At 37.9% G+C, this 15,780-nt stretch overlaps 1 protein-coding gene across 1 annotated transcript; it reads left to right on the top strand.

Annotated features, from left to right (window-relative positions):
- The first annotated feature begins 5,015 nt into the window (after positions 1-5,015).
- Positions 5,016-13,036, top strand: LOC140170830 (uncharacterized). The gene is made up of 3 exons (XM_072194046.1): positions 5,016-5,128; positions 12,021-12,458; positions 12,762-13,036. Exons 1-3 carry the CDS (start codon positions 5,032-5,034, stop codon positions 13,034-13,036), a joined length of 810 nt encoding a protein of 269 aa, XP_072050147.1. The 5' UTR covers positions 5,016-5,031.
- Positions 13,037-15,780: the final 2,744 nt, after the last annotated feature.

Genomic DNA, 15,780 nt, shown 5'->3' with positions numbered 1-15,780 from the left:
ACTGCGATAATTGACTTCCTAGACTTTATTCCTATAAGATCAATGTATTAATATTAAGAAGTACGTTGTATTTTTTTAAATTTAAATGGCTAAAACAAAGTTGAACACCGATGACGCAATTCATCTTAAACCTTGTTTGCATCTTTACGAGGGATAAACACTGGAACTGGTGTTCAATGTCAATGGTGTTTTCTGCAAAATGCAGCTTTGTAAATTGTTATGGCCACTAAAATATTTGCTGAGGAGAACGCCCTCAAATATTTTTTAAATTCTGGTTTTTACATGATTGTAATGTACTTTAGTCTATAAAGATACTCTGCAAAAAACAAGACTTTAGTGCTGTAGTTTTGTCAAAATCAGAGATTTTGAATTATAACGATGGAACCGGCGTTTTATTATTATGATGGAAATATTAGTCGAACACGTATGCGCAGTACGCACACGACGTGCGGGATATACATACACACGCACCTCGAGGATCGTACCGTATTACAACCGCGGGAGTAACATGCATGGGCGCTAGTCGTAAATTCCAATTTTCTATGCTTTACCTCCTTTGTTTGGCTCAAAATTAAAAGGGGATATATCTGACAGTAAAAGCTAACATTTTATGGAAAATAAATATTAATCTATTTTAAAATGTTATAATATGGCTTTAACTAGTGCAGTATGTCTATTAATCAAATCCTTATACAATATCACAACAATTACTTAAATTTACAATAAAGCTTTCTTTATGCTATGGTTACTTAGCTAAGCCTGGAGATCTTGATTGGCTGACTTTCTGATGAGATTCCGTTGATGGTCTCAGTTCTTGATCCAAGATCCGGCAATGTCCGCGATCCTGTCTATCCAAGGTAAACCCCTGGTTTACCACAATCTCAGTCCAAAGTCCTGATGACTATGTTTTCACTATCCTAGCTGCTACGCTAATGTTCTCCAAATGGTCTTCTACATTATGTTGACCGTAAGCTCCTCCCTCGGAGATCTCTTGAGCAAGCTTTCTGCTCCACTTGACAGAAGGGCAACACTGCTAGTCCAGCAAAATATCAAAGTTCGGTGATGGAGATATTTCAGTCAGCCGCTTCTGGGAGTCGACAAACAATGAAGCACTAACAATCCTATAAGAAATCGAAAATTTTATATTTCCGAGTTCCGACTGATTTTACTTGATCGCATCACATATAATTATGATCAATTCAATTTAAAATAAACTGAGCTCAAAAAGAAACTTATAATTTTTTACAACTTGCGAATCACAAGGTCATATCTTAAAATAGTGTCAATCAAAATGAACCAAAATTACACACATAATTACTTTAATACTCTACTCAAAACACATGTCAATAACCAAGCAGTTGGCCAACTGACACAACAGCAAAATGCACTGTCATGGGACAGCTTCCTGGACTTCCTACCACTTTCACAGCCCAACGTTTGGCACCCAGCACAAAAAATCTGTGAGAATGCACACAAGATCCTTGCACAGATGATGAAACGGTGCTGCTTTCTGCTTTTCATACACTTTTTTCATGAAACATGGCTGGGCTGTGAATGTGGTCCAGGAAGCTGTTCCATGTCAGTGCATTTTGCTGTTGTGTCAGTTGGATAACTGCTTGGTTACTGACATGTACTAAGAGTAGAGTATTGAAGTAAACCTGTGTGTAATTTTGGTTCATTTCGATGGACAGGATTTCAAGATATGACCTTGTGTAAAATTATAAGTTTCTTTTTGAGCTCAGTTTACATATCAATAGCGCCTCAATTCGTACACAAATATACAGTTTATTTAAAAATTACCACAAAAAGGATGAAAAATGTGTGAAAAAGATGAGAAATTTGATAAAGAAAAGAAAAGAAATTCTTAGTTTAAAATTGTTAAAGATATATGTGTATATAATTATATTAGTGTGATAGCTGTTGGTATTGTACAAGTTTAGAATTTATTAATGTTTCTATCAAAACATTAATAATTGACCATATCAAACAAACGTGCATACAAAATGAAGACTTGAACAAAAGATATTCTTCTAAAACATCTTCTTACTGATACTCCAGCTCCTCCTGCTTTTGTCTCATGTCTCTGCAATTCTCTCTGTCTCATTTTCTCTCCCAAAGTTGTATACAAACAACACGTACTCATTTTCATTCTTGCATTGACAATGTTTTGAGAAAGCAGAGTGGCGACACTTTTATTATTGCGCTGAGACTTATTGTTTGAAACGGCCAGTTTCTGTCATTCCAACACGCGATGAGCCCAAGAGTAATAATTGTTATTTATTGTGATCGTGACGTTATTCCGAAGGACATCGTTATATTGAGGCTTCATAATCATCTTTTTCGATATATCCGTTTATTATGAAAAACGGTGAACCAACTTGGGCATATTCGAGAGCAGAACTAGCGGAGTGACCTCGAGTTGTGGCGTGATCAGCTGGTCAGCTGGATGGCACAATCAAAGAATAATATTTATAATGACCCGGGTTCGAATTAACATGGGAATACGTGTATTGTACTTGCTGATGGTACTGTTTGCTGAGTGTGAGTAAATTTTGTATCTTTATTGACCTATTATCATACGCAAACCCAAAACATTTTTAAAGATAATCCCGGAGAAAACAACTCTGGTCGTCACTGCCTGTGCGAGGACTTGAAGCCAGACTTTCGGTTGACGAGTCCGAATCTGATGCTCTATACCAAATGAGCTACATAGGAGGCTACCTATGGAACTCACACCTTCAATGTTTATTAAAATTCTTTTTAACACAATTATTGTAAAATAAACTCCTCAACAAAAGTTTGGAAAGTTTTTTCAAGCATCTGTATCACAGGTTATTTGTGGCATGTTCATATTATGTTGCATATCAATGGATAGTAATACAATGACACCACATTTGAAACTATCACTTTTTTCACGGCTGTGAATGTAGTGGAGTCTCAAACAGAATGTGCCAAATTGACCATTATTCTGTGCTCACATTGCTGTGGGGTGGCATTCCATTCTTCAACCAGGATTCGTCGCAGGTCATCCAATGTGGTTGCATTGGCTGCTCTGGCACGTACAACACGACCAAGCTGGTCCCACAAGTGTTCAATCAGGTTGAGGTCTGGGCTGCACCCTATTCGGCAATAATATTTTGAATTCGGAAAATCGGCACTGGCGGGCATGGACAGGGCTGATAAATCGCGAGCAAAGAATTTTGGACCTCTCCAAGTGCGGTCCAAACCCGAGAGCCAAGCGCAAGTCGTAATATAACCTGCTGTTTGACTTATCTGCCGCTAATCTGTCAACTGAACATTTTTTCTTCCAGTTGTATGGCCCCACAGCTGGAATGGTAACAATGGTCGCAGCTATCATCATATTCCTCTTTTCTTTGAGAGCTGGAGTGCAGCTGTATCAAAATGCAAGACTGACTACAACGCAGACTTGCTTGTAATTGATTCCCAGGTATGGCCATTTAGTACTGATTTCGGCAAGGAAACTTAGACGATATCTAAGCTACCAGTTTGATCAGCTCGTAATCGGTGGGCCTTGTAACATAGTGGATTAATATATATTGTGATAACTATGAACTTGAGATTATAATCAGATCTACTGGACCTACGTTTTTATGAGTGGCAATATTTCACATCCTATCTCTGATGTATCATCAGACCAACTGATGTTAGCGCGGCAAAAGTTCGAAGATGAGCCAAACCTCTGCTTGATCTTCTTGATAGCTGAACAATAGGCCCCTGCCAAATTGTGACGTAGCCCGCCTCCCTTTTTAGTGAAGGTCCCTTCTTCGATTACATGCATAAATGGTGTCAACGAACATATGATGGCAACTTAGTGACATCTGTGTACAGAAAGGACACACACACAGATCAGTACTTGTTATTTGGTTCCCATCATCCACTGATACATACGCTGGAAATAATACGGACTCCATTTCATAGAGCGGACACGATTCCGTCAAGCGAGGAAGCAAAGGAAAAGGAACGGGAACATCTTCGGAAGGCCTTGAACTCTTGCGGATATCGCGATTGGACATTTCACAAAGCACTCCCTCAAGCCAAATCAACTGATAAAGTGGCCAACGCACATGTGACACAAGATGACGGTGAAAGTAAACAAACATACGTTTCTGGACTGTCAGAGAAACTTCGCAGAATCCCAGTGTCATTCAAACCGAAGAACACCTTGCAGCAAGCACTGGTCCACCGTGAAGACAAACAACCAAAGGACAAACAAAGCAACATTGTGTACGCAATTAATTCATAATGACAGTCGATGCAGTGACCTATACATTGGGAAGACAAAACAAACTCTAGCAAAGCGCATGTACCAGAATAGGTGGCACTGGTTGCGGAGACTCTGCAGTTTACTTGCACTTAGACAGCACTAATCATTCGTTTAACAACAAGGAAGTCAAAATATTAGATCGTGAAAGCAGATGGTTTGAGAGAGAAGTCAAGGAAACGATTTATAAAAGACTGGAGGAGCCTTCACTTTAAAAGGGATGCGGGCTACGTCACAACTTGGCAGGGGCCTATTGTTCAGCTATCAAGAAGATCCCTCAGAGATTTGGCTCATCTTTAGAGGTTTGGCTCATCTTCGACCTACCAAACCCATTTTTTGCTTCCTTTTTTCCCTATAGCACATTCAAGATGTTAACAAAATACAATTTCCTAATAAAGGAATCGTTTGCACTCTAAAGCGCTTCGTTATTGGGCAATTGGGCAATAAAGGTCAATCCCCATTACAGCTATTGACCACAATATATTTTGTGATGTTTTCTAGCTAACGAAACCTCCTACAAGGATCAACCATTCCTTATTTGACTTGTTTTTACTTGACGAGCAATAACCACTTTCATCAAAATCGGAGATATGTTCAATTTCTGGCCCATGTGCGTCTACAAAACTTCTATGATAATACTTTTATTGCTTACGATTTATTCCACAAAAATACTTTTGCTAACTTAAACTAATTATAAATCTTCGCTACTTTTGATATTATAGTACGAATCAGATATAGTTTTCGACAACATGCCCGCCGGAGCGAAGATTTGGCTCGGTTGCACTGACGAATCATTTGAAGGCGTATTTATATGTGAACCAGGGCTTACGTTTATGCCATGGACTAGTACGTATTTTGGATTTTTTTATCATGTTTCTCCGTATATAGCATACCGTAAAACCCCGTCTACAAGCATATAAAGTGCTTCTGTTGAAAGCTAAATTATTCCAGGCGCCATTATGGAGTTTGAGCAAATAAATTACAGATCCAAGCATATAAAAACAAGTATTATTGTAAGACCAATCAATTGTATTGGTATATATACGACTGGTTCGTTAAAGTTAAGCTTTCATCAAAAACCCTATATATGCTTGTAGACGAGGTTTTACGGTATATAAATCTGATGAATTCATATCGTTTCAATTTGTTCTTAAGGCAAAGATTCAACCATCGAGATTAAAAATAGATTTTATCCTGATGATTCAACTTGTGATTCGTAGGAATATCACTGAACGTAGATATGGTAGATGTTCATAATTTAAGGGCTCAGATAGTAAACACTTGCACAGTATTTTTGTGGGACATGAGAGCGCATCAGACTTATCGAATTGTATGCATTCTGAAAACGATGAATGTCCTTCTGATATCAAATAATTTTGATTTTTTGAAATTCGTGGTATAATAAAAAATTTATGGAAAATTATAAACAGTTAGGTCTTTTGGGAAAAAAAGTATATCTTCAATACGAAAGGTCAAAATTTTCAAATGATCGTCGGCTTTTCCTCCCAGCTACATACACTTTAAGTACATATTAGTAGATTTCTAAATTTTTCTTCGAGAACTATTAAATATGAAAAAGAAAAAAATATCAATTTTTAATAATTTTGTCATAAAATGTGTTTTATATCGCTAATTTCAAAAAGTAAAAATTACTTGATGTCAGAAGGATATTCGTCGTATTCAGAATGAGAATGCAATTCGATATATCTGATGTGCTTTCATGTCCCGCAAACCGTGCAAATGTTGCTATCCGATCCCTTAATATCGATTAAAACGTCACAATCGACTTCTAGGGCTTTCACAACAGACTTGTTTTGAATACATATTCTTAAACAGCTATCTTACCGGGTAACTGCGCCTACTGTGGTTTTTTTTCAGTGTTTTTTATTCCCTGTACTTGGGTCTGGTGTGGGGAAAAAGTATATCGAGATGAACCACCATACCCTTGCTCTTAGATTACTTCAATTCAATACAATAGCAGCATCACTTTATTGTTCAATATTATCAACAATCTAACGAATGCTGTATTATGCATTATGTAGTTATAAAACATTTACAATGCCTCATTTCAAATATATAGTTTTAGTTTTGGTTTTGGTTTTGGTCACGTGGTTTCCTATTGTCCTGCCTAACCACTTGAATCACAAGATATCGAACTCTTTGTTTCTACCTTTTGTTTAAAACTAAACATTTGTGACAGGTAGTTTCGGTTTTGGTTTCAGTTTCTTATAAGTGGTGTGACGAATAAAATTACAGGATTTTCGAGTTACCTGATCTAAGTATACAAAAGAAATGTTTAAATTTCGCAGTACACCACATTTCGCCATAATACATTCTAGAAACGCTTGCTGTTAGAATAAGAAAAATTTTAATGCTAATTTATTGCACATTCTAGGGAAGCGTGGTTACCTTTTTAAAATAACCGAGTGAGAGGGTTTTCAAGAAAATATTTTTCCTGTCAAAACTGAAGCATCCTCTGTATAAAAGAAAATATGAATATTAACTGCACATCATATATAACGATTCGTGATACCCAATTGTGGCACATTTGATGTCGTTTAAGAAGCAGAGAATTTTATTTCAATTTTATATACGCCAAAATATTTTTTTAATTGAGTAAGAATAAGGATAGAAAAAACGTTGAAAATCCTATGTGAATATTACATTAGACCCAACCAAAGATTACTGTTTCGTTTTTATGGTAATCTAATCTTTTATTTCCTGAAAAAACATTTTGGGTCTAATGTCGAATATTCACATACTTGATCAAAACATCGAACGTGTATACAAGAAAATGGCCCGGAAAATGGTAGGTTTTCCTCTATAGTATTTTACTGACCATGGAAATGTACTGAGACACAGGCACGTGTCAAAATCGATATAATGTATTGTCCATATAGACGCCCAGTTATGTTCATTGTTGGATTTTGTTTGTATAAAACACGCAGTTAACAATAATTGAGCGCTAATAATATACATAAATGTTTTAGGCAAATAAAATTCCAAAATATGGTACGTTTTCTGCCTTTGCTTGTCACGTGGTGGCCTATTTTGAAGTTGCGATTATATCTTCAAATAACTTTCAAATGAATTCCAACAAGACAAGTGGTCGTGTGGTCTAAGGCGCTGGGTTCGTAGTGAGTCCAAAGCAGTCCGCCGCCGTGAGTTCGAACCCGCCTCCGCCAAATTTTAATGAAGTAAAATTAAAATTTTACTTTAAAAAAATTTCATATTGGGGAAATGTGACTGGCAGAATTTATGTATGGCGTGGAGTGGTGTGATTTCGCAGTGCAATATTCACGAGCAGAGAAGTCGAACAAAACAGTCTACATTTGAAAGCATTGATTTAGTTTGAAAGCATTGGCTTGAGACTACGAAATAGCCTAAGCTGATTTCACTGTGAAAATATATAGACCATCGAAATATTTGCATTCGACATTACAAAAGGGCCACTACTGTAATTGTATAGGTGCTATAAACAAAATCGATTCATGTCCTTAATCCCATGTACCAGAATCGATGGAAGGCCATTATATGACCTCTAATAACCTAATGACTTTCACTGAAGCAATTTTTACTGCAAAAAGTAGAAGATAGAGGGGAGAAGATTGGGGTGTGTGTGTGGGGGGGTTGGAGGGCAAGGGGATATGGGCCGGGAGAGAGAGAAACATATGAGAGAGAGTACAGTCTGCCGCCTGGACAACCAATTCTTTAGAAATGCTTAGTCGCGCTAAAAGTCGATCGATACATGTAAAAATCAGCACAATTCAGAGATACACCTTTTTGCTATGAAATTAATTTTCTCGGTCAAATATAAAGCAATATTTTTTTTTCTTCAGTAATGTCAGTTAAAAACTTGGTGCTTGGATATACATTTTTTTAAATCCTGGTGTTAAAATTAAGCATCAAATTGTGTCTTTTAGTGTGATATTTTTGATTTTTATAGGCCTTGAATTCGCCTGCGAGCTTTTTACGGAATTCATGTTTTAGCGTCTCAAACTAACATAGTTTGCTAAAGAAAGATATTTCCCACCTCTGTAAAGCACATCGTGTGGGTCTATATGTTATAGTTTTGTCAGAATTTCCGTTTTTGTTTTACCCTTTTTCCATTCATGATCCGAAAATGTCAAACTAAGTAAAAGTAGGCAATGGTGAGTACTTTTATCTCGAGAGCAACCAACAGAAATAGTCGATATTTCCTTTGTTGTTATCCAGGTCAATTTTTCATTGAAAGCAAATTGCCCGACCAGCGATTAAATCCCCAATTGGGTGTTATGGTTAAACATGATCAGTAGGAGCGCTATAGGTCTGGGAATTTCTTTGCTATATTGAAGTTCTGGCAACACTATAGCCATGCCGGTATTCCTATTAAACCCAGGGATATCGATCCACAATGCAAGTATTTCACGTGTTGATTTAGAAATTTTTTCAGCCGACAGTGAAAGATGGTGAAATCAAAACGGAAATTCTGACAAAACTATGATATATAGCTCACGGTGATGTGCTTTAGAAAGTTGGGGAAAATCCTTCATTAGCGAACTATATTACTTTGAAAAGCTAAAAGGTTGATCCAAGAAAAAGCTCGCGGGCCGAGCTGAAGCCTATAAAAATCGAATATCTTACACTAAATGACTGAATTTCAGGCCTCAGTTTAACACCAGGATTTTAAAAAAAAATCAGTATCAAGCATTATAGTTTTTCCAGCCATTTACTGAAAAAATGAAAATTATTGCTTTTCATTTGGCTGAGAAAAAATGTTTACACTGAAAAGGTGTAACTCAAAATTTTGCTCATTTCAACACCAATTTCGATCGTTTGTATTGCCTCATTAAATGACTGAGTGAGCCTTGCAGAACAAAAGAATCGGTTGTGCAGGTAGCTGACTGAGTATTGGAAGTGAAAGAGAAGGGGGAGGAGAGTTCGAGATGAAGATATCGAATGTAGGGGAGGGGGAGGGGGAAAGGGGTAATTTAGGAAAGAGGTGGTTATATAGGGAGGGAGCCCTCTCTTAAAGAGGTATGGGTTGTGCTTCCGGGGATAATAAACTAATTCATAATCAAATCATCTCCATGCATCGTTTATGTTTCATACAAACAAACAAATTCCCCACCCCACCCCATCCTTCAGTATACGCGCATGTATATGATTTCTAGGCCTAGAACTCGTGAGTGTAATATGCCACCTATACCTTCGACAGAGAGCATCAACTGTCGTCCGCGGGATAGATTTCCGATATCAATCATGATAATAATTATGTTAGCACAATAGGCTATTGTATACTTCTGGTTATATACCCTATACTGTGTCCTCCCAGTATAATAGTGTTATGATTGCAGATCAGATCAGCTCTACTTTTTAATCCCTTGATTTTTGGTTTCTGAACAAAAGAGAAACCAAAACTATATATTTGAAATGAGGGAGTGTATCATTCTAGAGATAAGATTAAGTCTAGTCAACCAGATAAACATACCTCGGAGCAACCAACGTTGCGGCCAGAACCACTGACCTTCAGCTGGGTTGTGATGTTAAACACCTTGACTCGCGAGGTAGAGTTCTGATGGTTCTGTCCCAGGCGTGTGAGAGATTGTTTCCGAGTCCTCCACCACTGTTGAGGGACGGTTGTTCTGCTCTAACCCAAATGGCTTCTATGACTCCTCGTTCGTACCACCGTGAGTCACGGTCGAGGACTTTGACGTCCACTTCGTGTTTGCTGGCTTTCAGATGTGTAAACCGCAGATTTCGTGGGACTCAAACTAGAGCGTTGTTGTTGTTGCAGCCTTTTTCGGTGTGTTTGGGATGTTTCTGGTGTTGACTGGTTTGAAGTGGGTTGTTATGTTGTATTCCCTGAAAATACGCTTAAGTTTTTCTGATAAGTCACCGTGGTAGGGAATTGTAGCACTTGCAGTTCTACCAGAATTATTACTGGAGTGTTTGGCGGGTTCTTTATTGTCTTTACCACCCTAGTTCAGGGCTTTATCAATGGCCCAGTTCTTGAAACCACAATGGTGGAGAGCTTTGCGCAGATGATCTTGTTCCGCTTTCTTTTCGGATTCCTTGGTAACAATAGTATCCTCTCTATGAAATAAAGTTTTTACCACACCGAGTTTCTGGATAAGAGGATGGTTTGAATCGAACTGCAAATACTGGTCAGTATGAGTCTGTTTTCGATAAGCAGATACTGACAGGGAAAGGTCTTCCACTACGCGGACGAGACAATCAAGAAAGGCGAGCTTGTTGTCTGATAAGCCTTCTTGTGAGAACTTAATCAGTCCGGTCCGACTGCCTGATCAGGAAGTACTGCCGAATCAGGCAGCATGTTGCCGAGTTAGGCAACACAGGCTTTGGTAACCCTTCCGAATTCGACAGACTAAGGACTAAATGGTTCATGGTGATTTTATAAAAGATCGGGGGAAATTTTTTTTTGACACACATGAGCTACATGTAAATTGACAATTTTTCACCGGGCGAAAAAAAATTCCACCGGGAGAAAAATAATTTAAATAACAAAACAATTTCTAACGGTTTTTTAAAAATTTGATTTAAATATGCAAATTAACTTTAATTTAACTAAAATTGATGAAAAATTACTACTAATTGTACATTCATTGATAATTTTATATATTTTACCTACTTCTTTACTCTAAACCAAGAAATAACGGTATATTAAAAGATGCTCTATTTGAAATAGAGCATTTCATTTTTTTTTTTTTTTTACCATACTGCCTGACTCGGCAACATACTGCCTGATTCGGCAGTACTTCCTGATCAGGCAGTCGGACCGGACTGTTCATATTTGGGTCGACTTGATTTATGTCGTTGAAAAACCGATCTAGTTCACTGGCTTTGATTAACACCCAGGTATCATCCACATAACAGTACCACTTGGATGGACCGATACCGTCAAAAGTCGACAAAGCTACGCGTTCTTCCTCGCCGTTTTCTCAAGGTTTCTAGTCAATTTTAGGCAATCCTTGCCGTAATCCTTTCGTATTAAGTTGTGAATACTCGCAATCATCTGGGAATCATAAACAAGAGACAAGATTAACTCTAGTCAACCAGATAAACATACCTTGGAGCAACCAACGTTGCCGCCAGAACCACTGACCTTCAGCTGGGTTGTGATGTTATGAAGGTCAGTGGTTCTGGCCGCAACGTTGGTTGCTCCAAGGTATGTTTATCTGGTTGACTAGAGTTAATCTTATCTCTCGTTTATGATTCTCAAATGATTGAGAGTATTCACAACTTAAAAGTTTCATTCTAATTGCCGGTGTTCATTAACAGTTTAACAGATTTTGTTTTAGGATGTTGTTTCATCACTTTGAATACCTCAAACATTAAACGACCTATTTATAGGGCCAATTATACAATCCTTGTTGCTTATAAACTGTACACAAAGGGATACTACATATTTGTACTCCTGAATTATATAATCATACAATCATGTATATATTTTGTCAGGTTTAATTCGCACCACAAATACTAAATATCACATTGCCAAGTGGTTAGAAACGTTCCACATCCCACGCGGATGCATAGGCTTGATCAATACTAATAATGCCTACTGTGTTGTTAATATTGAACAGACGGGATATCAAGATGCGCGTAAATACACCATCCTTCGTTCGATGTCAAAACGGCATTTCGCAAACTACCAAATATATCATTCATCACCCATAGCTGTTGTTTCTAAATTTTCCTTACTTTCACACCCGCCTGGTATTTTTTTTAATTGTCGTAGATTGGGGAAACGGTGAACCAACCAGCTCGCAGCAACAGAATTGTGCCATGGCCACGAACACGGAATGGCGTTCAATAGATTGTGATGACACGGACGTGGTTAAGCCGGAGACTATATGCAAAGTGGAACCACTGACGTCGACAGAACCAGATACAGCTGCAGCTGAAAGTTCGACTAACATGGAAACACTTTTGGCGTCGTCAACAGAGCCGGATACGACAGAGCCAGATACAGCTAGAGCAGAAACTTCCACTAACATGGAAACACTTTTGGCGTCGTCAACAGAGCCGGATACGACAGCAGATGATACGTCGACTAAAATAGAAACAATTAAAGCGTCGTCGGCAGAGCCGGGTGCAGCCATAAGTAATGCCTCGACTCAAATGGAAACACTGACGAATAAACCTACTGTTGGTTCTGTGAGTCAAGGACGTGATTGTAAGTAACTCTATTATGAATATTGTTGGAATATGTGTTGTAGGCCTATGCACAGAGCGCAAAACACGTCTCTCTTACAAATCCTTATTCAGCAGGTTTTTCTCATACAAATTTATAAAACTACGTTATTCGTGCTTGATAATTAATTTTCTAACATGGTATAATGTTGTGACTGCCGGAGGGTTCCTTTAATGTAGGCCTAACTATGGTTCTGTCATGAGGAGCAGTGGCAAACATTGTGGCGCAGCAGATCTCCACTGACTATCTTTGAACACAGAATGTATTGTTGTTTACCTTTCACAGGTCCAATGAGACACACGTCATGGCCAGGAGCGTTAGTTTTTCGGCGTCCTTTCACCAATCATACTTGCTTGACATCTTCACATACCATTGCCTCGTATCACGTGATTGCTGCTACAACTTGCGCATCCAAATGCCAGTCGAATCCCAGATGCTATTCGTTCAACTTTTACATGCAAGAAATAGATGGCGCTATTAACTGTGAACTGATTGATGATAATGGCCGAAGTGCTACTGATTTTATTCTGAAGCACAACTGTGTTTACTATACTACCTAAATATCTGTAAGAAAAATTTTGGTTAAATGTACACAGTGTCCCAGTACCGTACCGGTACATGTGACTACCTATTCAAAGCGTTAAAAGCTCACCATTGAAGTTCAATATCAAAGTATTGCAATTTGTTTTATATACCGAATAATATAGATTCTTCTCATTTGATTGGTTAAAAGATTTCCTGAACTGACAAAGCCTACAAGCTTTTAACTGTATAGGCCTTGATTTTGAACTGTAATAAAATTTGGCAGTGCAGTCACCTTTGCCAAATCCATGTCAATAAGCTTAGGATAATCTTGAAACACCTTCGCCGCGTACTTCACTTGTTGTTTTGTACTCTTGCTATCGGAGGCATCCAAAATCGCCTTCAGTTCTGCATCATCAACGAGATGGAATCTTGAATTTTCAGCCATTTTATTACACTGACATATAACAGATTGTAAACAAATCACTGCGCTACGCGGTGAAAGGTCGTCTGCAAGGAGAGGTCAAATTATCGCGAACTGTGACCGCTACGTCCGCTAGTCTCATTTACAACACTCGTAATCAACGCCGGCCGTATAGTGGGTGCGTAATGCATACGATCGATATGTGCATTCGGGGTTACGACTATTCAATTATTTATAGGTCACAGTTGATTCTATGCCCTGGGCACAGTTGCTTAGGACGTCATCTCGATAGAAAAAAGGGGGCACAGCTATTTTAATGACTAAACTGTTAACCAATCAGATGAGAGGAATCTATATATGAGGCATATAATAATATAATAGTATATGTGACTCTAGATACACGTGCCCGATTGCTTAACATCCCCTTCGAAGGAGTACTCTCATGGTTTATTTAAATCCCAAGTATTAATAGCCAAATGTGATCTTGGGAATTCCCAAGCCTTAATTATAACATTAACATTTCTCATATCACTTCCTTAGGGGAATTCCATTACATCATTTTCACTTTACAACCTCAGGGGTTTCCAAATATTCCAAATTAGATATGATTCAACTTGTTTTGCTCAATTTGAGAGGGAATTCCCCAAAATGTCATCACTCATTTAACTTTGTAAACAAAGATAAATCATCAAATTAAATTACTGAGGGCACATCACACAGTACATTTCTAAAGTTGTGTCCCTGGTCTGGAAAAACTGACTACCCCTGCTCTGAACAACACTATAGAATGACCATATTGTACCAAACCAATTGTTGTCGCACCATCTGTAATCTGTAATCAAGGGAAACAGCTTCATAAATTGTTTTTAAGGAACTCTCAATAAAATAAGATCTTATGTTGAAGTTAGAATTCTTGGTGATTTCAATTTTGATTTCCAAAAAATTCTCAACTGTCTTCAAGGACTATTCTGATATTTTAAAATTGTACCTAGTCTTACTTATATATATTGCAATAGGAGAGATGTAAAATCGTACTGCATGGGATGCAAAAGGATTGGTTTCAAATAAAAGGAATAAAGCTCAGGTCACTCTTTCGGATAGTAATGTTCGGCAATGGTATATCATATGTTGGAGGGGGAGTTGCTGGAGCAGATTTATTCCACTCAGAATATAGGTTTGCATATTTAATTCTTATCGATTGTTTTCGAAACAGGGATAATTATTTCTTATGATTGACTGTATTGGTGAAAAAGACAAGAATAAACAATCTGAACAGGTGTTCTGAAGTGACTTTTCATTAATCAACACTGATTTCCGTACGTCATCCACTATCAATCATTGACATTATCATTTGTGATATCCCACAACAAATCAAAGTCCGCTCTCCCCGTGGCTCATCTGGTAATGGAGGGGCAGATGACCCATGACAAAAGACCTCGTTACAGTCGGTTCCGATCAGGGTAATAAGCCCGATTGTTGGCTACACTTGACTGTCCTGCAAAAATTCCCCGATCAGCTATCTACGGTGACCGTCAGCGTTATCCCTTAGATTTCAGCTGTTTTAACATGCCTAGATACGTTCAACAACAAAAATATATAGATAGACATATGATCTACAAAATACAGTAGTAAAAGTTAGATCTCTGAAGAACTATAATGTTTCTTCTTTTTAGAAGGAATTGCCATAAATAAACTGGTCAGACTTTCTAGATATTCGAATGTAAACATTGTCTGCAGCATGTTTAAAGGTGACGTTTTCGCAATCACATCAGTGAAGGAGATCCGTATAAAGCAGAGATTCAGAACAAAACCTTAACATCTGATATTCTGAACAACATCCAGGAGAAACAAAGGTTTGAGGATGAACAAAAGGAACAGGGAAAACCAACGCACTGAAGGGTCTATTGTTCTATTGTATCCGATTTGAGCGCTGACATATTGGAAAATGTTGCCAATCAATATTCATGAGAGTGTACATTCAACTTCCAGTTATCGAAATTGGGTGACATGTGTTTGGCAGGTGTGAAATGTATCTGACTGGGTGTTTTAATTACGTAACGTATTAAGGTTTTGGCATCATTAAATGGCTGCCTAGTGCTGTTATATGCTTAGATTCTATAATAATGATTAATATTTTCTTTATTCATTCCTTTCTTTTCCTTTCTCTGCACTTATTCTTTCTTATACACACACTTAAGCAGTGGCGTAGATTTCTTTTTGACATGGAGGGGTGGGGGAGGGGGTTAAGTACCCAGTACAGTGAACCTTATGGTACAAATGCGCGGGAAAATTTTAGCATAGGCCTATTGAAACTAAACTGGTGAAATATGGGACAAAAGTGGAATTAATTCGCGCGAA

This window comes from Amphiura filiformis, chromosome 15 (assembly GCF_039555335.1).
Source record: "Amphiura filiformis chromosome 15, Afil_fr2py, whole genome shotgun sequence".
In the NCBI taxonomy this organism is placed as follows: Eukaryota; Metazoa; Echinodermata; class Ophiuroidea; order Amphilepidida; family Amphiuridae; genus Amphiura; species Amphiura filiformis.
The sequence above is the reverse complement of the archived record's forward strand: the minus strand, read 5'-3'. Positions and strand labels throughout refer to the sequence as shown.